The sequence below is a fragment of the Thamnophis sirtalis genome, unplaced genomic scaffold, assembly GCF_051295495.1.
Source record: "Thamnophis sirtalis isolate CommonGarterSnake01/CBP01778 unplaced genomic scaffold, rThaSir2_p1.2 scaffold_15, whole genome shotgun sequence".
NCBI lineage: Eukaryota > Metazoa > Chordata > Lepidosauria > Squamata > Natricidae > Thamnophis > Thamnophis sirtalis.
Genome location: NW_028261395.1, coordinates 788,166 through 813,744, shown reverse-complemented (window position 1 = coordinate 813,744; position 25,579 = coordinate 788,166). Strand labels below are relative to the sequence as shown.

At 42.4% G+C, this 25,579-nt stretch overlaps 1 protein-coding gene across 2 annotated transcripts in view; it reads right to left on the bottom strand.

The window, feature by feature from the left end:
• ADGRA1 (adhesion G protein-coupled receptor A1) overlaps positions 1–25,579 on the bottom strand; it is a 304,703-nt gene that overhangs the window by 6,154 nt on the left and 272,970 nt on the right. For both annotated transcript variants that reach the window (XM_087702485.1, XM_087702486.1), the window contains exon 18: positions 58–159. In XM_087702485.1, coding sequence (XP_087558611.1) covers positions 58–159 — 102 coding nt within the window. The remainder of the gene's footprint in view (positions 1–57; positions 160–25,579) is intronic.

Sequence of the window (25,579 nt, the reverse complement as noted above, 5' to 3'; positions counted from 1 at the left end):
ATGCTTACAGGAAATAACAGTGGTGTCATACATGGAAAAAAATAGGGATATACTTACAACTGAGCTCCGGCGTAACTTTTTATCCCATAATTATTTAGGTTGATTGCTGCAGTAATTCCACAGATAATAAAAGGAACTCCTCCACCAATCAGATAGAACCTGTTTCAAAGACAAATAGTTGACAAGTGAATTTGCTTGGCATCAGGCAAAGATTTTGAAAGTTTGAAACAAGAGGCTTTGAAAGCAGAACGTTAACCCAAGTCATCAGTTTTATTCACCCATTAAAATTGGAAATAAGACAAACTGAAAATACAGTGTGATGATCTAGAAAGTAAAAGTTTCACATGCAGAAACATATAGTTTAAAAACGAAAGCTTTTCAAACAAAAAGGGATTACTGTTGACAGTGAGGTTTTTTTTTGTTTAAAAACGGAAGATAAAATAATTTTATTCTGAAAAAGTAGCCAAACCAAAATTTCAAGCAGAATGACCATATGTATTACATGTCATTATCCAAATTTAATATATTAAGAAGCATAACCTTGCAAAAGACCTATTAAACTAAGCCATTGTCCTTTGCAAACTTGGCAGAGCCTTCTCTATTCTCAATCTAGAGAACCTGAGCTAACGACACAAAAATATATCACACACAGGCTTTGGACAAAAAAAAATTGTTCTGTTTCATGCTGAAAGAAACCAGATGTTCTATCTTAAATTGATTATGTAATTAATGTGCTAGACCCCAAGATGAACAAACCTGAACCCCTGAGCCTCCAATCATGAAATTTCCTTTGTAAATATTAGTGCACAGTAAAAACCTTTGATAGCAGAGATGGGAACCGGTGCTCTGAAGAATATGGTTCTGATCTCAAGAAGAGATATAGAGGAGGAGAAGAGGACATATTGCCAAACTAGAAAATCTCTTTTACCAAGATGCTAAAGCTAGAATTATTCAAACAATCCATAGCCAAGAGTAGAAAATAAAAAGAGGTGGGTGCTACGTACAGCAATGTTGATGTAGTGATATACATATATGCATATTGTGAAAATATATATCTATATATAGTGTGTTCTGACCCCCCCCTTCTTTGCTCGTTCAAAGACGACAGTCAGACAGACTTAAAAGGAAATAACTTTATCAGTCCTCGGCTCAGACTGGCTGCGAGCCCAAAATAAACATAAATAAAGTCTCTGGCAAGAAGATAACAGAATGCAAAAACAAAGATCTCTTACGGCCAAACCAGGGGTACAGAAAGAAAGCAAATCACTTCTCCAAGTGACTCTTCGAATCAGGGTTACAGAAAGCAAATCACTTATCCAAGTGCCTCTTCACAAACAAACCACGACCAATGAACGACGAACCATGAACGAACGATGAACGTTGACTTCTGCAACCAAGGTGTGGCACCATCAGTCCTTTTATCTCCAGAAGACGACACTAACAGCTGCATTGTTATTCCTGCATCCCAACTCAACTCACAGCAAACTTCTGCTGAGTCACAACATAGTGTAATACATAATTCTGACATTCTGCGTACAGGTTTTAGGAAAAGACTTTCTCTCCTATTGCACCCGCTCTATGGGGCAGCTTGGTCCCAGAAGCGAGGAAACCCCCCCCCCCCGCACTTCACAAGTCCAGCCTCCTGGAAGAGCGTGAAGACCTGGCACTGCCAACCAGCCTGGCGTTCTAAGCCTACCATGCGATCCTGGGGATGGTTGGTTGTTGGGCTGAAGGCTCTTCCTCTGCCTTTTAACTCTGCAATTGTCCCTTTTAAACTCTATTTTTAATCTGGGTTTTAACTTTGTTTTTAATTATAGCTTTCATAAGATTTTACTGTTTCATCAGTAAACCACCCAGAGTCACACTCGTGTGATGTAGGGGTATAGAAATTTGATAAAATAAATAACAGCAATAGCAGTTAGACTTATATACCGCTTCATAGGGCTTTCAGCCCTCTCTAAGCGGTTTACAGAGTCAGCATATCGCCCCCAACAGTCTGGGTCCTCATTTCACCCACCTCGGAAGGATGGAAGGCTGAGTCAACCCTGAGCCAGTGAGATTAGAACCGCCGAACTGCAACTAGCAGTCAGCTGAAGTGGCCTGCAGTACTGCACCCTAACCACTGCGCCACCTCGGCTCTTAAAAAGCTGGTTTACATGATATATTTACTCATTATGCTGACATGAACCAAACGTTATTTATGTCGTATAAAAGGTTTTAATAATCAAGCAGATTTACCACTTCCTTTGCTACTTACACGTACAATAAGTAATAGTGAAATATGGGATGTTGACACTAGTTACTTCTTGGAACCAAACCCCTTTTAATGTGTGCAATGTGTATTACTAACCGTTATAATTAAACAGTGAATCATTGTCAGGCCCCATCATAAGCTGAACAAGTTTCCTAGGAGATATGTGTTTTTAAAATAAAACACCCATCCTCGTGTCCCTTCAATCAACGTAGTATAGAAATGACTCCGGCTGAAAGAAGCTCTGGAGGGGTGGTGCTCGATCTCCCACCTCAACCACTCTTGAAATAAAAAAAGTCCCGCTTTTCTTTGAACGACAATTCTACGTTACATACATTTTGCTACTAGAATTAATGGGGAAAAAAATACATCTCTTTCCCACCTTCCTAATTAATTTTATTATCATTGAAAATGGTTTCCTCATCTAATCCAAAAGGCCATTCATGGCACCCCCCTTCCCGGGCAATGAACTCAAATGAGGACCCGGATTGTTGTTGGGGGCGGATATGCTGACTCTGTAAACCGCTTAGAGAGGGCTGAAAGCCCTATGAAGCGGTATATAAGTCTAACTGCTATGGCTATTGCTATTGACTGCAGCTCTGCAGTTCGGCGGTTCAAATCTCACCGGCTCAAGGTTGACTCAGCCTTCCATCCTTCTGAGGTGGGTGAAATGAGGAACCAGACTGTGGGGGCAATATGCTGACTCTGTAAACCGCTTAGAGAGGGCTGAAAGCCCTATGAAGCGGTATATAAGAGTAACTGCTAACTGCTATTGCTATTATGCCGCAAAGTCAGTTTAAACTGAATCACAGCATCAAAGGGCGCTGTGAATCTCATCCATTTTCTTAGTTCTATGAAATTATCTACTGATACAGGTAAATAAGAAAGAAAAAAAAACACCAAATTCTTAACTAAGAAAATCTACTTTTAAAAATTTAAACTTTTACAGTACACCCCACCCTCTTTATCACACAATGATTAACAGCAGAAGATGGCACTGCATTGCTTTAACAAGGACTAGATAATGACCTGTCAGTCACAGCCCATCTAATCCCAGTTAGGAGAAGCTGCCAGGACAGGCAATGATATATTTCACAACAAACAAGAAGCCTCCCGTTTCTCCGAGATCAAAGCACTGAAGAGGCTACTTCAGCATTTGCATTATCTGCGAATGAAAAACCCAGACCAGAAAACTCCCAACATTTCCCTCTTGAGTTATGTGTGTTTTCTACCATCACAATTTTAGATCTATCACTTCATATATCTGGATCAAGGACTCTCCGTTTAAATCCATGAGTAGCTCTGCCGAGGCTAAGCAATATTAAAACAGAGCGAAAAGCTGCATATATCATCAGAAGTTACCCGAGCCAGTGAGTTCACCTCAAAAATATTGTCTTTGCTAATATTTTAGATGACATATTTGCATTCAGGTTGTTGTGTAGAAGGATATCTGAAGAACGTACACCAAAGACTGGGCTCACCATAGAGTTCTAGTAAAGCTTGACATTCATAGCTTCCAGGTGTGACATTCAGAGTAAGTTGAGTATCAAAGAACCAAAACTTCAAATGTTTGCAAGAAATAGCGTGGTTGCAGTAATTTAAATATTTCCATTGCAAGTGGCAACCTATTAGTATTTTCCATCTGTAGCCTTCATTATTATTATTATTTTTTGCATAGAAAGTTTTTTTATTTTCCATTTTCATAGCATATAATCACATGTATACTATTACATAGTCAATATCATGTTGTATTATTAAGTAATTACATCAATTCATCTTACCATCATCTACTGTACACCTCGCCTTCCCCCCTCACCCTCTCTCCTATCCCTCTCTTCCTATCTTTCTTCTCTCCTCTGCTTCCCACTCTTCTACATCCTGTCTTCCCTCCATCCTTTTCTACTCTACTTCCCCTTCCTTTCTCCTTCTCCTCTCTCCCCTTACCACTCCTCCTTATACACCTCATCTTCCCCCTCCACCCTCTCTCCTGTCCCTCTCTTCCTATCTTTCTTCTCTCCTCTGCTTCCCACTCTTCTACATCCTGTCTTCCCTCCATCATTTTCTACTCTACTTCCCCTTCCTTTCTCCTTCTCCTCTCTCCCCTTACCACTCCTCCTTATAAACCTCATCTTCCCCCTTCACCCTCTCTCCTGTCCCTCTCTTCCTATCTTTCTTCTCTCCTCTGCTTCCCACTCTTCTACATCCTGTCTTCCCTCCATCATTTTCTACTCTACTTCCCCTTCCTTTCTCCTTCTCTCTCCCCTTACCACTCCTCCTTATAAACCTCATCTTCCCCCCTCACCCTCTCTCCTGTCCCTCTCTTCCTATCTTTCTTCTCTCCTCTGCTTCCCACTCTTCCTCTAATTCCCTTGGTGTATTTCAGCTTCTGAGCAGACTCCCTTTTGTGTTGATGGTATTTATGCTTCCATATCAATATACATAAAAAACATACATCTGTAGCCTTTAGAAGCCAGACTGTAACCTCACAATTTGATGTGTCTAGGAAGCAAAAGACTAGGCCATTAATTTTCTGCAGTGACTCTTAGTGGGAAGGGGGCCTTCATCTTGAAATGGCTGTCTTTGGCTAATGCCGAGAGGGAATCACAATGGCCAAACTGTGTCAAGGAAATAATCACTGGGTCAGAGTGGAGAAGTGTGTAAATTTAACTTTAGAATCAAAGGGCTGGAAGGGATATTGGAGGTCTTCTACTCCAGCCCCCCCCCCCTTGCCCAATGCAGGAATCCACAGAGGTGGGTCCATCTTTTCATGCTGCTCGCTGTTCCCATTGCTTTGCAAACTGTTAAATACAACCCAGCATTTTAAATATTTGAGTGTCTGAATCTGCCAACGTGGTTGTATTTGCATAACTGCTTCAGCTTAATCCGTACTGAGCATGTTGTAATTTTAATTCTTATCAAAGAGGGAGAGAAAGAGAAAGAAATGGAGCATATAATTGCCTTTAAAGGGACTTGAATTGTTCTCTATCTCATTCGCTACTTCAAATGTGAATTTTGCTCAGCCTTCCTAGGAGAGCAGACTCGGGACTTTGCATACAAAACACACCCTCCACCACTCCAGTTATGTAATATTCGCACGAGGAGCCTTGTCCTTTTAATTTTCATGATCCCTTTGGATACAAGACTTATCTTTGACTTGGTTACCATTCTAAACCCTGAAATTGCAACCCCAACTTTGGACGCCTTCTCAACACCTTATTCTTCTTTATTTGATTCTACTCGGCTATCTCGCTTTGGATGCATACCTATTTCATTGAACGACGCACCTTTAAAAAGAAAAAATCCTAGAAGCTACCAGATACCTTAGAGCTACCAGAACATTATTTATATATTAAAAAAGGGAGAAGCAATCATTTTACACAACCAGATGCTTTTATTCACATGTGACATTTTAGATGGATTGCCTCTGGGCTACTTGGACTCAACGATAAACCTTAGATTCATCAACGAGAGACATGCATTTTCACAAAGCGGCCGATACCGCTTCATTGTTTTAAATGGAGGCAGCGAGGCATTTACCCCCGTATCCCAGAGGCGGCTTTTGGGGGGCGCCTAAGGGTTTCATTTGCCTTCTAGCAGATGGAGGCGAGAAGGAATTTAGGCTAAATGTCACATTCAAATATAAACTTTCAGAAACACAGAGCAATGTATCCATTTTGGCACTATTACAAACAACTATTTGAAAGACGAGGACATAGAGAGCCGAGGTAGCGCAGTGGTTAGAGTGCAGTACTGCAGGCCACTTCAGCTGACTGCTAGTTCTGCAGTTCCGCGGTTCAAATCTCACCGGCTCAAGGTTGACTCAGCCTTCCATCCTTCCGAGGTGGGTGAAATGAGGACCCAGACTGTGGGGGGCGATATGCTGACTCTGTAAACCGCTTAGAGAGGGCTGAAAGCCCTATGAAGCGGTATATAAGTCTAACTGCTATTGCTATTGCTACTTCAGCTGACTGCTAGTTCAGCAGTTCAGTGGTTCAAATCTCACCGGCTCAAGGTTGACTCAGCCTTCCATCCTTCCGAGGTGGGTGAAATGAGGAGCCAGACTGTGGGGGGCGATGTGCTGACTCTGTAAACCGCTTAGAGAGGGCTGAAAGCCCTATGAAGCGGAATATAAGTCTAACTGCTATTGCTATTGCTCTCATCCAGCGTTGGAAGGAATCGCACAGTCGAAGGTCCTGAGCTGGCAGGTTGATTTGGGCTTTTATCCCTTTACAACTCAAAAGTGGACACTATTGGGGGGGGGGAGGTTTCATAGGACACTGCCATTCTATTTTTATCCTCCTCACCCCAAAGCCTAGCCAACACCAGTAACCCAAAGCTCTGGAGTTCTTGTTCTTCTCTTCTGATTAAAAATCAAATAGAGTTGTACAGTCTGTGAGGATAGAGTCCGACAGCAGAAGAGGTTGCAGTCATAGCAAACACAACCCCCGTTGTGGCCAGAGCTATAAACGTGGCCTCTGGTTCATTTCTCCAACCAGCGCAAGGCCCACAGCAGAGGTGGGTTCCTACCAGTTCGCACCTATTCGGTAGAACCGGTTCATCAAATCTACCGGACCGGTTAGAAGAGGTTCCACCAGTGGACCTGGAAAGCGGGCCACACCTACAGAAGAGGTTCCAAAAATTTTTGAAACCCACCACTGCTAAAGGGTTAGGGGTACAAGGATCTTGTAACTCAACAGCTTTAAGACTTGCATGCTTCAATGCCAGAGTTCCTGAGCCAACGTGACTGGAGGAGGAATTCTGGGAGTTGAAGTCCACAAGTCTTAAAGCTGTCAGGTTTGAAGACCCCTAGTTTTTTTCCTAAAGGGTTAGGGGTGCAAGGGTCTTGTAACTTAACAGCTTTAAGACTTGCGTGCTTCAATGCCAGAGTTTCTTAATAGCTACTTGGACCGACCTAAGTACTAATTCATAATTTCATATCCGGTCACATGGGGCAACAAGCCACTCCCACAAAGGAGGCCACACCCACAGAGTACGTTCGAACAATTTTTGAAACCCACCACTGGCCCACAGGCAGAATGAGTGAGCTACACTAAGTCTACCGAAGTGGCCAACACACCACCCATGGCCAGGGTTGCAGCTGGCCTGCTCTCTGGCCCACTCCTCCAGCCTCCAGACCTCTTAGAGTCGCTAACACAGGCTCACAGGTGTGGCAAATGCATGAGGCTCAAAGGCATGGACCGTCCTCCAGCCTATCCTCTGGCCGGCTCTTCTGACTGCCAAGCCTCCAGCTCAAGGCTCCTAATGTGGTTGGCACCTGACCTATATGCATGTCAATGCTTCTTTGGCCCATCTTCCTATAGCTGCGCCTATAATTAGCAAAATGTCCCCTTTTTAATTCCTCAGAGGAAGCTATTATTTTATATTTTGCTAAGATCAGAAAACCTAATGTCAACACATGTCATTAAGTCTTCTTCACCTCCTTGCAATAGAAATAATGCCTCCCCATAGCTTCATATCACTGAATATTTCTGACACGATTTAAGAACCGGCTTTACAGAAATGCTTTGGTGTGCTAAAATCTGCTTCATTATTGTTCTATGTTTTATATCTCGTTACTAGCATTGTTATTACATAGACAACAATGTGAAATCACAGCTGCCAGTTCTTTAGCTGTTGTTGGCCTTCGTATGCACCAAGTTCTTCTCAAGAACCTAGGAAGTCATAATGTATTGGCAGAGTACATGAGTGCATGCAAGCAATGTGGCCATTTCTAATTGACAGATGGAAATGTTGTTAATGTGCTGGTTTCCGAAGTCCTCTCCAAAACGTTTTGGTATGGCATCAGTGGCAATAACCAAACTCCTATCTACAAGTCTTTATATTTTGATTTTCTCTGTTCTTTCTCTTTTCTTTTGCTTCCTCTAAGTACTGCAACATACACTATTCATAATTTTTATCTGTCTTATTGATAATTATGAAGTCTGGAATACAGTGACGTGCGGTGAGGTTTATGGCTGGTGAGGCAAAAAGAAAGAAAGTGGCAAAAGCCGCCACGCCGCTATGTCCGACATAGAGGCAGGACACCAAAAGCCCTGCTGCTATGTCCGACATAAAAAAGTGCCAGCCCGTGCGCCAGCAGAGGCAGGTAAAACACACACACACAAATTACTTACAATAATACAATTACTTACAAATTACATTAATTTAAAACTCCTCCCCCTCCCTCCGACCCACCTACCTTTTCCAGCTGTGTCACAGAGGATTTCAACTCTGCTCTTGCCTGCCATGATGAAAATGTAAAAATGTAAAAGGAAAAAGGCAAGAGCTGCTGAGGTCAGGCTGGGTTAGCTGCTGCCAGAGTCCCCAATGGATGACTCTGCTTAACTGTTTAAAAAAGCCTCTTTAAAAAACGCCCTCTACAGGAGGAGGCGAGAGAACCACGTGCCTCATCTACATAAGGAATCTTTCGCCTTTTAACCCTTGCTTAACTCTTCTCAAGTGATCATAAAGTCAGACTAAATGAGGCACGTGGTTCTCTTGCCTCCTCTTGTTGAGGGCACTTTTTTGAGGCTTTTTTAAACAGTTAAGCACTAAGCAGAGTCATCCACGGTGACTCTGGCAGCAACTAGCTCAGCCTTTTTCCTTTTAATTATTTTTTTCTTTTCATGATGACAGTGGTGAGGCTCTGCCTCCCCTGACTGCACATCACTGCTGGAATATTCTGTGCTCCATGGAAGATCTGAAACTGCATGAAAAAAACAATGGGATAACTGAATACTGTCTGTATATAGAGGCAAGATATCGCAGCGGCGTTTGGAGTAGACAAATGTGCCACTCACACTATCCACAGGAGGAAAATAGTGAAAACTGAAGGAATCCAAATGCCCTCCGGAGATAAGATCAGGAGTCAAGATGAAACTGGGCCTCCTTCAGGCTGACAACATCAAACCCCCTGAAGTCAAGAAGGAGGTTATAAGCGAATACATCAGGACAGTGAAGAAAATCTTTAAAGTCAGGGGAGGGAAGATCTTCAAGCAATCAACACCTGGTAATTCCTGCCATTAAATGCACAGCTGGAGTAGTGACTCCACTCAAGCAGAACTAAAAGCCCTTGATAAGAAGGCCGCAAAAACCATCACGATGAGCCACGACCTTCATTTGTGCAGCTATGTTGACGGATTCTACCTACTAATAAAAATTGAGGGGCGTGTTGATGTTGCAAGAACGCTAGAGAATTTAAGAAGAAAAAAGGGCATCAGAAGAATACCTGAAAAAAGAGTGAAGATGCACTGAAGCTAATGTACCATGAAGATAGCAATAGCAATAGCAGTTAGACTTATATACCGCTTCATAGGGCTTTCAGCCCTCTCTAAGCAGTTTACAGAGTCAGCATATTATAGGAGTTAATTCTGGCTCCACAAGACCAAGCCTTAAGGCTTAAATGCATACAAAAGCAGAATTGAGAAGATAGCAACAGATGCCGGCTGAAGAAAGAGTCAATCAGCTAGTTAGCTGCTACAATAAGAACACAGAGATTGACTACAAGCAACGGCACGACAAAGTAGTAACAACGGGAGACTGGATTATTTGCAAGGAATTCGATCTGCCTGGATGCAAGAACTAGCGAGGCCACAAAACCGACAAACAGAAAACGAAGACGCTAAAAGTCCTCTGGACCTTTAGAATTTTATTGTTCTTATTCCTATTGTTTTTTTTTTTAATCTGTTGTTCTAGGTACGTTAGCGTAATTAATGTTTTGCTCCTTATTCTGCTGTTTTTGTAAAGTTTAATTATTTGTAATTGTATTTGCACATTTTGTAATTTATTTCCCCCCCTCTCGGAGCACAGAATACTCTGATTTCCTTGGCAAAAAATTCAGAGTATACAAAAAAAGCATTTACAGTACATTTTGTTCAGTAATGTGTGGGCTCACAGCCAGAGGGAGCCAGGAATTGGCTCAGTCTAATGAAAGGCAGAAGAAAAATAACAAGGAATGAAAAAAAGATCAATAGCCAATAACCAATAAAATGTCCCTACTTTAAGAAATCAAGTTCTTTGTCAGTCAGCACAATGAGCCTTTCATCTTTTTGATGAAGCCGAGGTGGCGCAGTGGTTAAATGCAGCACTGCAGGCCACTTCAGCTGACTGTTATCTGCAGTTCGGCGGTTCAAATCTCACCGGCTCAAGGTTGACTCAGCCTTCCATCCTTCCGAGGTGGGTAAAATGAGGACCGGGATTGTTTTGGGGGGCAATATGCTGACTCTGTAAACCGCTTAGAGAGGGCTGAAAGCCCTATGAAGCGGTATATAAGTCTAACTGCTATTGCTATTGCTATTGACTGCAGCTCTGCAGTTCGGCGGTTCAAATCTCACCGGCTCAAGGTTGACTCAGCCTTCCATCCTTCCGAGGTGGGTGAAATGAGGACCCAGACTGTGGGGGCGATATGCTGACTCTGTAAACCGCTTAGAGAGGGCTGAAAGCCCTATGAAGCGGTATATAAGTCTAACTGCTATTGCTATTTTGGGAAATTAGGCAACCCATCTTGTTTTACATTCTGATGCTAATCAAAGATATTCTTGATTTCAAAATGAATCCCGGACTGACAGATATTTCTATTTTGGTTTCCTCTGAATATATGACTTTAAGAAGAAACACATGATAATATTGCCTACTTTCCCCCCGCCCTGAATTTTCAGAATCTTTAGCATTCACATTCAAGCAATTTCCTCCTGTCCCCATTTCCTTACGGCTTCATAGTCTGCAAGTAAGCCTCTCCAATTGCCCCACATTATAACGATGTTCTTGTCACTGGGAACAGCGACGGGATGCTGAAGGAACCGATGGAAATCGGGCGCCTTGACATTCCCCCAAACATTTCTTCCTGTTGACAGGGCTCAGAGGTAAACAACAAGAATTAATTCTGACAACCTTAATACGCTATCTACCTCTATGAACGTTTCAGAGAGTTTGCCAGAGAACGTAATATGGACTGTTTCCCCCAGCCGAGACTGAACAGAAATGCCGATTTGGAAACATTCCCTCGGGGGTGAGAAATACAACTGCTTTTGTCTTCCATTAGATCCAGAGCTGTTTCAGCAGATTTTCAATTACTTTGGCCCAATCGGCAAAATCCAGTGGGGATAACACAAGTTTATTAGACGGGGTAAAGTTTATATGACCGCTGGCTCTCTGATTAAAAGAAAAATGCAATGGGAGCTTTCAAAAAATATCTCTACTACGGTATATAGACTGAACGATGGGGATAAATAACATGGAATATATAAAATAGAAGGGGAAATCTTTCCCAAAAATAGGCATCATTTGTCTATTGTACAGTCCACTTTGGAACGTTACTGAATCTGAAATGGGATCTCTTTAATCAAATACAGGTAGTCCTTGACTTATAACCAGAATTGAGCCCAAGAGCCGAGGTGGCGCAGTGGTTAGGGTGCAGTACTGCAGGCCACTTCAGCTGACTGCTATCTGCAGTTCGTCGGTTCTAATCTCACCGGCTCAAAGGTTGACTCAGCCTTCCATCCTTCCGAGGTGGGTGAAATGAGGACCCAGACTGTGGGGGCGATATGCTGACTCTGTAAACCGCTTAGAGAGGGCTGAAAGCCCTATGAAGCGGTATATAAGTCTAACTGCTATTGCTATTGCTATTGACTGCAGCTCTGCAGTTCGGCGGTTCTAATCTCACCGGCTCAAAGGTTGACTCAGCCTTCCATCCTTCCGAGGTGGGTGAAATGAGGACCCGGATAGTTGTTGGGGGCGATATATGCTGACTCTGTAAACCGCTTAGAGAGGGCTGAAAGCCCTATGAAGCGGTATATAAGTCTAACTGCTATTGCTATTGCTAGTTTATGTTGCTAAGTGAGAAATCTGTTAAATGAGCTTTGCCCCAATTTACAACTGTTCTTGCCACGTTTGTTAAGTGAATCACTGCAGTTGTTAAATTAGTAATACGGTGATTAAGGATTTCAGGTGCTGCATCAGCCGAGAGCCCAGGGAAGGGGTGGGGGTGTGGCCGCGGTTATCCGGGAGTCGTTAGTTCCTCGTAGGGTCCCTGCTCCGGAGATTGTCGGGTGTGAGTCTTTGCTGTTAAAGTTGGACCTCAAGGGTCAAGTGGGTTTGCTGCTAACGTACCTGCCTCCCAACAGCGTTGCAGCGGCCCTCCCCTCGCTCCTCGAGTCGGTAGCCGAGCTGGCGATTGAGTTCCCTAGGTTGATGGTCCTGGGGGACTTTAATTTGCCGTCGCTCGGTGAAAACTCTGATGGGGCGCAGGAGTTCATGGCTTCCATGACAGCCATGGGCTTGACTCAAGTAATCCGAGGCCCAACCCATTCAGCGGGACACATGCTTGACCTCGTATTTCTCTCGGAGCAGTGGATGTGTGATCTTGGTCTGAGGGGGAGTGACATCATACCCCTGTCGTGGTCAGACCATTGCCTACTGAGGCTCGACTTCCGGAGGCCAAACCCCCACTGTAGGGAGGAGGAACCGACCAGATGGTTCCGCCCCAGGCGTCTTATGGAGCCAGTAAGGTTCCAGACAGAGCTTGGGGTTATTCCTGATACTTTCGCCCACAGTCCGGTAGAGACTCTGGCTGCTGCGTGGCATTCGGCAGCGTCAGAGGCCCTCGACCGGATTGCGCCACTGCGGCCCCTCCGAGGCGGCGGATCCCGGAGACCTCCTTGGTTCACCGAGGAGCTCCGGGAGATGAAGCGCCGGAGGAGATGCCTAGAGCACCGTTGGAGGTCCGATAAGTCCGCAGCGAACCGAGCAATGGTAACCACCTGCACCAGGGAATATACTAGGGCACTTAGGGCAGCCAAAAGATCGCACATAGCCTCCCTGGTCGCATCCGCTGAGTCCCGTCCAGCCGCCCTGTTTAGGATAACCCGCTCCCTATTGAACAAAAGGGAGGCGGGGGAACCCTTGCAGGGCAGAGCTGAAGAATATGCCCAATTCTTAGCGGACAAAATTGCTCGGTTTCGGACGGACTTGGACTCCACACCCGCAGTTCCAGCCGAGACTCAGGGGGATCAAGTTCAACAGCTCTGGGTTGAGTTTCAGGAGGTTACCCCCGGGGATGTGGACAAGGCCATGAGAGCTGTGAGTTCCTCCACCTGTGCTCTGGATCCGTGTCCCTCATGGCTGGTTTCTAACTGCAGTGAGGTGACACGAGGCTGGATCCAGGCGGTTGTAACCGCCTCTCTTCGGGAGGGGAACTTCCCCGCCACACTAAAAGCGGCGGTGGTGAGACCCCTTCTGAAGAAGCCATCCCTAGATCCAGCTGTCCTTAACAACTACCGCCCGGTCTCCAACCTCCCCTTTCTGGGGAAGGTTGTTGAGAAGGTGGTGGCCTTCCAGTTCCAACGGTCCTTGGAGGAAGCAGACTACCTAGACCCCTTCCAGTCAGGCTTCAGACCCGGTTACAGCACTGAAACCGCCTTGGTCGCATTGATGGATGATCTTTGGAGAGCCAGAGATGAAGGACATCCCTCCATCCTGGTCCTCCTTGACCTCTCAGCGGCTTTCGATACCATCGACCATGGTATCCTTCTGCGAAGACTGCGGGAGGTGGGAGTGGGAGGCACCGTGTTACGGTGGTTCTCCTCCTACCTCTCGGACAGGTCGCAGTCGGTGTTAGTGGGAGGGCAGAGATCGTCCCCAAGGCCCCTGAAATATGGGGTGCCGCAGGGTTCGGTCTTATCCCCCCTACTATTTAACATTTACATGAAACCGCTGGGAGAGATCATCCGTAGGCACGGGATTAGATACCATCAATACGCGGACGATACTCAATTGTATCTGTCCGCCCCGTGCCAAATCAATGAAGCGGTTGACATGATGGACCGGGGACTTGAAGCCGTCATGGACTGGATGAGGATTAACAAGCTTGTGCTCAACCCAGAAAAGACCGAGTGGCTGTTGTGTTTCCCTCCCAAAAATTTGGCCATTAATCCAACACTCAGGCTGGGGGGTCAAATTTTACACCCCTCAGAGAGGGTTCGCAACTTGGGAGTCCTCCTGGATCCACAGCTGTCATTCGACCATCATATAGCGGCTGTGACCAGGGGGGCATTCGCCCAGGTACGCCTGGTGCGCCAGTTGCGACCCTACCTGAACCGGGAGGCCCTCACAACAGTCACTCGGGCCCTCGTGATTTCTAGGCTGGAATACTGCAACGTGCTCTACATGGGGCTGCCCTTGAGGTGCATCCGGCGACTTCAGCTAGTGCAGAACGCAGCCGCGCGAGTGATCGCGGGTGCACCCCGATTCACCCGCATTACACCTATCCTCCGCGAGCTGCGCTGGCTACCTGTCGATCTCCGGATGCGCTTCAAGGTGCTACTGATCACCCATAAAGCCCTACATGGCAGTGGATCTGGATACTTGAGAGACCGCCTTCTGCCAATTACCTCCCTACGACCTATAAGATCTCATAGGTTAGGCCTCCTCCGTACTCCATCGGCCAGCCAGTGTCGGCTGGCAACTACAAGGAGGAGGGCCTTCTCAGCAGCGGCCCCGACCCTTTGGAACGAGCTCCCCGTAGAGATTCGTACCCTCTCCACCGTCCAGGCCTTCCGCATAGCCTTGAAGAACTGGCTCGCCCGTCAGGCCTGGGGATAAGGACCATTACCCCGCCCGAATGTTGTATGCATGTTGCTTATTATTTTATTATGTGTTGTCGTCTTAGTGCTGTATTTCCCCTTCCCTGGTTTCTGTGAGCCGCCCTGAGTCCCCTCAGGGAAAAGGGCGGCCTACAAATAAAATCAATTCTAAATTCTAAATTCTAAATTAAGTGAATCTGGCTTTCCCCACTGATTTTGCTTGTCAGAAGGTCGCAAAAGGGGATCATGTGAATCCGAGACTCTGCAACCATCATAAATATGAACCAGTTGTTAAGCATCCGAATGTAAATCATGTGACCATGGGACTGCTGCAATGGTCATAAGTGTGAAAAAAGCACTTTGACTAATATATTGCTTTAGAGTGCTTTACAACCTTCTCTGAGCTGTTTACAGAGCCAGCATATCACCCCCCCAACAATCCAGGTCCTCATTTTACTCACGTCGGAAGAAGGATGGAAGGCTGAGTCAATCTTGAGCCGGTCAGAATCGAACTGTCGAACTGCTGGCAGAGGGCAGGCAGCAGAAGTAGCCTGCAGTACTGCATTCTAACCACTGCAGCACCAAGGCTCTATGGTCGTTAAGTCACTTTTTTTCAGTGGCGTTGTAATTTCGAATGGTCACTAAATGAATTTTTGTAAGTCGGGGAGCAGCTGTATACTGTTTCCAGGCTTTCTGTCTGCTAAATCAACAGTCCCTTCAATCCTGTTTTCATGGTAAGGTCAGAAAACTTTCCCTATCCATCTCGCAAAAAAAAAGAGGGCAACTTCCGTTATCTTGGAACGTGTTAGAAAATGGCAGAATGAAGCAGAATGAAGTAAATATCTGTTTATTTAATACTAGGGGAGAAATCAGGGAAGGAAAACCCAATCATTCAAGGCTATTAAAGTGAATTTCAGAGCAAATGAAGCAGAAAAACAATCTGCAATTTGTCTCTTGATTTCTCTTTTTAGCTTTTCTCCCTTAAAAAAAAAAAAGGTTAGATGTGAACTGAATTTAGCAGTGATTTTCAATCTAACTACATTCTTGAGACCATCCATGCTTCTTTTACAGAAATGGAGATGGGTATTTTGAACTGTTTTGCCTCCATGTATTTTCTATTATGCATGTTGGATCCAAGGAAAGAAAAGAAATACTTATACTGGCTACTCTCAAAATTTTTCCTCAGTCCGAGTCAATATGATTTTGTAGCTTATTGGTTAGATCTTTGAAATTATGCCGTAATGCTCCTCATTTTAGTCAGCTAAAATTAGCTTGCCCAGGCATAAATTCCAAATAGCTGGATTGCCAATTGGTAGGATTTCTCAGTTAACAATTGCCTATTAATTATTTCCTTCTATTTTTACTGCACTTGAGAATAATATTCAAATTCCCAATAAATATTGAAACCCGACTGAAATATCAGCCATTAGAGGTCGCCCACAAGGAAGCACCAACTATGAGCAACTAGCACTACCTTCATTGTAAGGTTACAGTAAAAGACTCTTGCAAGTTTGAAAATACATCTCTCCCACCTTGTCTTCACAATCCAAGAAACTAGGGAAGATCCCTTCTGAGACATTTTCCACACCCTCATTGCTTTTGTGGGCTAAGCTGTCTCTTATCTGATGTTATCCTAAATTGCTTTCTCCTTCCTCTCCCTTCTGTCCCTCAAGGACATTCTCATGGACCATTAAACAAAGCAAGTTATATTCTTAAGAGTTGCCCATGATCTGCAACTCTAGGCTGATGACATCTCTCTGAAACACCCCTTGAATATAAATCATATTTCATTGACTCCTCTCCTTTGGCCAACTCTGGACAGAGAATCCTTCCTGTCTTTCATGAGCTTCACTACCATGTATGGTATATTTCTTCCTCTAGGTTTTCCAGAGAGCCATTTGAGCTGAGATATAATGAGTGGGTCGAAATCACTCAAGTGAACTTCCATGGCTGAATCTGCACTTGATCTGTACCGCTCCATCTGTAGATGACCAGGGCTGAGCCCAAGTTTGCCCAGATTGATTCCCATCAGTTTGGAGGTTGAAGTCGCTAAGCTCCCACAAGAGACTTAAGGCCCCCCCCCCAATGAATTCCCTTCACTCTTATCTAGCATGAATTTGCATTGACTGCTAGTAGATCAGATACTTGTGTATAGGAAGCATGAAATTAACTGGTAGTGCATTTGAATTTAGACCCAGCTCCTGACACCATCCTAGTCCAACAGCCTCCCTGCACCCCAGTGGTTGATATATTCACCTGTCCAAATGACTACTTTGTTATCAAGCTGTAAGGAAATGTTCTGTGAGCCAAGCATCTTTAACAATTAATGCACCAGGGAATATGCATATGAGGCATAAAGCATCCTGTCCAATGAAGGCACATAATTCATTACAGAGCTTGCATTTTAATTTAAATTGTTATAGATTTAAATGTTCATTTAAATGCTTATTGCATATATTTCAAACAAAATATATTAGCTCTAATATGGCTAATGGGAGAACATGAGTCTGTCTGTCTGTCTGTCTGCCTATTGATCAATTGATGGATGGATGGATGGATGGGTGGGTGGGTGGGTGGGTGGATGGATGGATGGATGGATGGATGGATGGATGGATAGATAGATAGATAGATAGATAGATAGATAGATAGATAGATAGATAGATAGATAGATATAGATATAGATTAGATATAGATAGATAGATAGATAGATAGATATAGATATAGATATAGATATAGATATAGATATAGAGATAGAGATAGAGATAGAGATAGAGATAGAGATAGAGATATAGATAAGATAGATAGATAGATAGATAGATAGATAGATAGATAGATAGATAGATAGATAGATAGATAGATAGATAGATACAGTTTTTGAATCTTTGGAAAGAAAGAACCTATGTTTGGGGAGTGCATCATAATAACTTGAAAGGTTGTATTGCTTGTAATCATTCAGAAGAGAATAAACATTTATTAAAATTCTATTTCAGAAACAATACAATGAAAAATAGTGAGAAAAAGCACATAAACCTCAATTTTTGTATGTTAAGCAACTAGTACCTCTTCCTGGATACTCCTCTTCCAATAAAACCTTTCCAAATTAGACATAATGACAAGAACAGATATAGTCCTCAACTTAAGACCAATCATTCAGCAACTGTTTGAAATTATGGAGGCGTTGTAATAAGAGACTTATGACCAGTCCTCAAAGTTATAGCCATTGCAGCACCCCCGTGGTCACATCATCAAACTTGGCCCCATGCCTGCACATACAATGAAGGGGAACTTCAACTCCCCTCAAGCATATCCCCTCATTTATGCCCTTTGCATTTCGTGGTCTGGGATACCCTGACTGACCTTCATTGTCTTATCTTGCTGACCAAGCATACATGTCCTGTCCTTTCTCCTTACCTAGGATTCCCTCTGCTTCTCCATTGATGACCCACACATCTGGAGTTACGATGGCAACTGGAACTGCCAGAATTGCCATCGCTAAGCGATGTGGCTATGTGACACTACGCTTTATGACCACATAACTTAACGAAGGAAATTCTGGCTCCCGTTGTGGTCACAAGTTAAGAATTACTGTATTAAAATAGAATAGTTTTGCTAATTCCGTATTTCAAACAGATTGTCTGAATCCGGGTATCAGCAAACAGTAAGCCAAACGCAACATTGCTTGTGTCAATAAGCCATGATCGTATTCGTGAAGGTATTCAGCTACATCTGCATTGAAAACTGCATCTGGGTAGCCTCGTGAGGCTATGATTTTAAAAAGCACACAAATTTGTATAAAGAGACATATTTTCTTAAAAAGATGGTGAGACATTTTTCAGTTTCACTTTTTAGAACAGGAAATTTGCCTAAGAAACCAACACAAGAAAGGCTCCCTGAAACCGGTATTTCAAGTTCTTTCAGAGAAAATATTTTTTTTCCTGGAAGAATTAATGCAAGCTACTCAAGAGTTTTCCTGTTGAGGAAATAACAATATTAAATTGTATATGATAAATAATAAAAAGCACCAAAAGCAAATGTATTTTATAAGTTAACGTTGCTGACTTCAATTGCTGAGTTCTATATTGTCAGATAGATGTGTGGAATAAAGGATTTTCATGAATAACCTGTAAGGGCTCTCTACTATATGTGTATCCAGAAAGTATATTTGAGAGAGGTTTATGTGAAGAAGAATCTCTCAGCCGTCATGTACGCAATATTCCAGCCAACAATGCAAGGCATTATCTGTTTAGTGCAGGAGATCTTACAATCAGCATGCAATTATCTTACAGCTCAGATTACAGCTCAATTATCAAGCTAAATCTTGCATTGATAACATAAATTGCTGCACGCACAACCTTAACAACAATTACATAAATATTTTTTAAAATGGAAAAGCCTTTTTCAAACTGCTGCTACTGCAGGATAATATATGTATTTTTTATTCTTTTGATAACAAAGCAATAACAATTGTCCTTGGCCCAGGAAATTACTTTTCCTTCGCTGCCTGCAGGATCCAAAGAAGGAGGAAGTGATCCAGCGCACTGGTAAGAAGAGAACTTCTTAGAGAGCACCTATCCATTTCATTGGAGGTCACAGGTGGAAGGAAACCCCCAATAAGCAAGCAAGATAATAGCAATAGCAATAGCAATAGTAGTAGACTTATATACCGCTTCATAGGCCTTTCAGGCCTCTCTAAGCGGTTTACAGAGTCAGCATATTGCCCCCAACAATCTGGGTCCTCATTTTACCCACCTCGGAAGGATGGAAGGCTGAGTCAACCCTGAGCCGGTGAGATTTGAACCGCTGACCTGCTGATCTAGCAGTAGCCTGCAGTGCTGCTTTTAACCACTGCGCCACCTTGGCATAATGTTCTAGTTATCATCCTGGACTCTGCCCTCATGAAGTCAAGACTTAAGCAAATCTGTAATGTTTATGCTTGATGTCCGTACATATTTTTTTTAGTTTATAATTCTTTTGTATTATGTCACATTTTAAAAAATGCCTTGAGAATCATGTGTAGCTCTGTCAAATTGCCAACATTTTTAACAAGATTCATTAATTGGGGAATGGACTGTTTAGGATTTGGAATAATTAGAGCCACATCATTGGCAAACAAATTAATTTTCATATGATTTTTTTTTTAAATGTATGCTTTTAATTTCAGGATGCTCACTAATCTTCTTAGCTGAGGTTTTTAACAACAGTGAAAATTAATGGGGGGGAGAAGACGCCACTGTTTCCCCTCCATTCAATGCTAAATAAGGGGAAAGTCCATTTCACACACAAATATACACACCCTTTACTCTCTCTGTCTTCCAGAATGACCTTGCGTAGGAAGGAAAAAGATTGACTCTGATTTGGTCTAATAGCAGGACATGATTGCTTGCAATCCAGATTGAATGCCTTGCACACTGCTGACAAAAGTCTTTTAGCAAGAAGAGCATTTTTTTTTAAAAATTGACTTAGAATCAGGCTGGCATGAATATGTAGCTACTTCTCAACTTGCACAACCGCAACCGAGTCAAAAATTTCTATTGCTAAGCAAGACGGTTGTTTAGTGAGTTCTGACCCATTTTAGAAGCCTCTTGCCATTGTTGTTAAGTGAGTCAGGGCAGTTGTTAAGTTAGTAGCATGGCTGTTAAGTGAACGTGGCTTTGCAAGAAGCTATTATGACTTTGTCAGAAGATCACAAAGGGTGATCATATGACCCCGGGCCAACTGTCATAAACATGAGCCGGTTTGCCAAGCGTCTGAATTTTGATCACCTGTCCATGGGGATGCTGCAATGGCCGCAGTGTCATATGTCGTAACTGTCATGTCACTTTTTTCAGAGCTGTTATAGCTTCAGTCACTAAACAAATTGTTGTAAGTCAAGGACTTTAGAGAACAAATGAAAGTATACGATATCATCAAGAGTAAAAGAAGGGAAATGGAAATGAGCTGGTCGCATAGCAAGAACCACTGTGACCAAGGCAGTCACAGAATGGACCCCGCTTGATAAAAAAATGTCCATGAAAGAGACCTCAAACAAGATGGATTGATGGTATCAGCAAGTATTGTAGACCTAATTGGCAAGATAAAGCTCAGGATACGTTGGAAACATGTGGAAGAGGCCTTCATCCTGCAGTGGATTTGATGATGATGATGATGATGATGATGATGATGATGATGATGATGGTGGTGGTGATGATGGTGATGATGATGAAGTCAAGGACTACCTATATGATCAGAACTGCTTCAATCAGGGTTTCCCAACCATGGCAATTTGACCTCCTATGGTTGGCTGGGCAATTCTAGGTGTTGAAGTCCACATGTCTTCAAGTTGCCAAAGTTGGGAAACCCTGACTTAAGTGATAGGTTCGTATAATCAATAATCAATCAACTGAGTTTAAAAATGCTTGGATTAAACACATGTCCGTCATCTGATAAAAAATAAAAATTTTAAAATAAAAAGAATAGTAAAAATATTAAATACATAAATTAAAAACAAAAAGCTCAAAGGGCAGACTAGATGGACCCACTAAGCCAGTGGAGATATCAACTGTTAATAAGAATACAGAAGTTCAAGTGTAAATATGCTACTCTTTTAACATGCCCCTACAATCAGTATTTATGTCAGTAGATTCAAAAGTGGCCAATATAACGTCGACTCCAAAAATGAAGTGCAGAAAACTTTTAAGTTCTAGTTCAGCCAAAGTCAACTCCATGTTGTGTTGTAGGACGCTTCCAAAACACCAGTAACAATTCTGAGTGAGACTTTAGGGAGCAAATGGGCACTCCAATGATTCTTCCCCTTGGTTTCCATTACTGGCATTATGTAAATCTGGAAAAGTTAGTTTTGGGTGTATTGCAATTGGCATAAAAAGGATAGAAAGTACTGAAGCTTGAAGAACTAAATTTCTGCTGAGATAGAGCTGAAAGTTTCTCCCCTAACAAACTTCGCTGTCTCATTTCCCTAGCCATCTATGGGGTTTGTTCTCTTCCATAAAAAAGTAATAATTAAAACCCACCTTTTGCATTTACACAATCGTTTCAAAGCTTTCCCTTTTCTACAACATTACGCTTTCATTTAAAAGGCGCTTGTTACTTATACTCTCTTTCTGAATAGCCCAGATGTGTTGAGCTTTAAATGCATTTTTCTTTTGCAACTTGCTTTTCTACAGGAGATTGTGTTTGTTTATAGGAAAGAAATGGTCACAGAAGTAGAGCTTTAAACAAAAGAGAGATTTTTAACAACAATCCTCATTCAAATGCAAAATCTATTTAAATCTTGGCTGATAGTGCCATCATGTGCATTATGTGCCTAAGAAATTTAAGGTACGTCTGTGAAATCTCCCATTTACATTATAAAACGGGTTATTATATATGAAAGAAAAATTACGCCAGTCATAGAAACTCATTTCCTTAAACATGCCAGCTGGCTCAATCAGCAAAAGTAACAGTGAAGCACAGCAACCTGTCATAGAGTGCTTCAAATTATACCTGTCTGGGCCTTAATGCTGATTTGTTCTTGATTCCACAGATGCTCCTTTCTTGTAGTAGTTTACAAGATTTAAAAAACGGCATATTTTCTAACTTTAAAAAAATATCGCCTATGTTGCAACCTGGGATGTCTGCAGGTGATGGTTGAAAAAGTCAACCATATCAAGATGTTGGCCATCAGCATCTTGGCTTTTGAAGACTGAAGCTTCACCTGTTTTGTGTGTGTGTGTTTGTGTTTGTGATGGGGTATTGATTGATTGTGGCAGTCATATTTTTAAATTATTTTCATTGAATCTAGGTTTTTTTCATATTATCAGATCCAGTAACAGGGTGGTATCTACCTCGACCATATCTTATCTGAACATAAACATCTTCTTATTGAGGCCTAAGCTGTACTGATTATGACTCCATTTTCATATCTGAATCAAATCAGTCAACTGAATAATTTAAGTGAAAGGATAATAATTAGAAAAAAGCAACACAACAGTTTTCTATCCTTGGTATCCAACCTAACCTTCCTGTCTTGAATGAAAAAAGAAAGAAAAGAAAAGAAATGGGAGAGGATGAATTTTATCTGCAAAATGACAATGGATAAATTGCCTTTCCTTGTTTCTGTTCCTCTCCAAATTGCTTTGTGTTGAAGGAAGAACAGAATTCCTAGTGAGGCCCGTGAATTTCATTCTAAGCCAGTGTTTTCTAGAACCTTCTGGGGGCCACCTCCAAGACCTCTCAACGGTCCGCAATGGAATGTGTTACTACTATTGAGCAAGGTACCACCTATACAGGAAACCTAAAACTGCATATTTTGCATTTGTCTATCAGGCAATGCTTGGCAGGTGGGTGATTTTCTCTCGAAGCAGCGTTAGCAGGATTCAGAACTGCTGCATTCTTGATTTCTTTACTGAAAATGCCGTAAAAATATAAATATATTAGGACAAAACAGAATAATCCTGGAAAAAAAAGGATTAAATGTAAAAAGTATATTTACACTGGATTAACAAGATTAATGCACTTATTCCTTGCATCATTTCTTCCTTTCTGATGCATTAGAAATTGCACTGTGGCAATTTGAGGAAAGGCTGGCTTGGAGTTGGCATATCTAAGGTTTCTGAAGTCTAGAAGGAGCCCTGAAGGGCGAGGCTGCCACAAAAGCAAGTGAATTGCAGGAGGAGGAAACCTTGAACCTTAAGTCCTTCTCATTCATTCCATTAGCTGTTGAATAGAGATGACAGCTTTATTCCAAACCTCTGTACTGCAGCATATTCAAGGCTGTCCTTTAGGTAACCAGCATCTTTGCAATTTTGATTTGGTATTACTCATCATTCTGATGAGCACATACTATGATTCATAGAAGGTCCTCTAATGACTTTATTCAGGCCTTAGACACCAAGAAATTGTCAAAACTCCCAGGAATTGGTAGTACAAGCATGAATTGTTCTCTATTGGAAGCTGAATCATGCTGGCAGGAAAGGTTACAGGAACTTTTGAACTAGGAAAAAAAATCGCTTTAAAAGGACTGAATTACTTTAGGTGAGTGAAGCTGTGGCTCTCCCTTTTGGACAGTACAACTTTAAAATAGAAAATATATCAGCCCAAATCAGCTGAAGTCTCTCAGCCTTTGACTCCTATGTAAAAAAAATCTTGATTAGGCAGGAAATCAAAACCATGGAGACAAGGCAGTGGCATAACACAAGTGTAGTGTGTCTGCAGTATGTGCTAAAGTCATTGATTGAGATGGGCAGAAGAAAGAAAGAAAGAGAAAGAAAGAAAGAAAGAAAGAAAGAAAGAAAGAAAGAAAGAAAGAAAGAAACCAGAAGTACAGTTTTCCATCCTTCTTTACAGGAGATCAGAGGGACAAGAATGTGTTTTTTACTGGGATTGAGGTCTTTTAATAGCTAAGGATCATGATTTATTTATTTATTATTATTATTACATTTATATGCCGCCCTTTTCCCCGAAGGGGACTATCATGCATAGATTCAAAGAGTTAGAAGAGATATTTATGTCATCAACCTCACAGTGACAGACTTGGAAGGGACCTTAGAGGTCATCTAGTCCAACTCATTGCTCCCGCAGGAGACCTATACGATTTGTGATAAAGGGCTGCCCAGTCTCTTCTTAAAAGCCTCCAGTGATGGGGCACTCACAACTTCTGAAGCTGTTGATCGATCGTCCCCACTGTTAGGAATTCTCTCCTTAGTTCTAAGTTGCTTCTCTCCATTGTTTCTTTAGTAAATAAGTTGCGCCCCTCTTTCTTGTGACAGCCCTTCAAGTACAGGTAATCCTCGACTTACAACAATTCATTCAGTGACCGTTGAAAGTTGCAATGGCACTGAAAAAAGGGACTCATGACCATTTGTCACAGTTACAATATTTCCAACATCCCCATGATCATGTAATCAAAATTTAGAGGCTTGGCAACTGGTTCCTATTTATTCCTGTTGCTGTGTCCCAAGATAATATGACATCTTTTGCAACTTTCTGACAAGCAAGGAAATTCAGATTCACTTAACAACTGGGCTACTAATCAACTGCAGTGATTCACTTAACAACTAAGGCAAAAAACAATCGTTAAATGGGGCAAAATTCACTTAACAACAGAAATTTGGGGCTCAATTGTGATCATAAGTTGAGTACTGCCTGTATTGAAAGGCTGCTATCATGTCACCCCTGGGATCCAGATAAAAACATCCCAATGGATTATTTTTGTAGCTTTTGCCCACACCAGCCAGAGAAGGAGACCCCCATCTGGATACTCACTTTACTATCAAACTACTTTCACAGTTAGGAACATTTATGTTATATTGAAATCTAACTTCCCTGTAACTTACAACTATTATTTCTATCCTGTAACTATGTGGTGATACATAATAAATCTTGTCCTTCTACAGGTTCTTGAAGAGGTCTACCCTTCTCGACTACTAAGAGAGGCATGGTGGCGCAAATGGTTAGAATGCAGGATTGCAGGCTAGCTCACTGCTCACTGCCAGAAGTTCGATTCTGACCAGCTCAAGGTTGACTCAGCCTTCCATCCTTCCAAATTTGGTAAAATGAGGGAATAGATTGTTGGGGGGCAACAAGTTGACTCTGTAAGCCATCTAGAGAGGGCAATAAAGCACTATGAAGCAGTATATAAGTCTAAGTGCTATAGCTACTGTAGGAGAGTCAGTCTATGGTGAGAAGAAAAAAATCAAAGCAAGGACCAAGAAACATCAGCGCATCAGTGCTTTTCAACTTCCTAGGACATTGTACAACAGATTTATGATTTTAG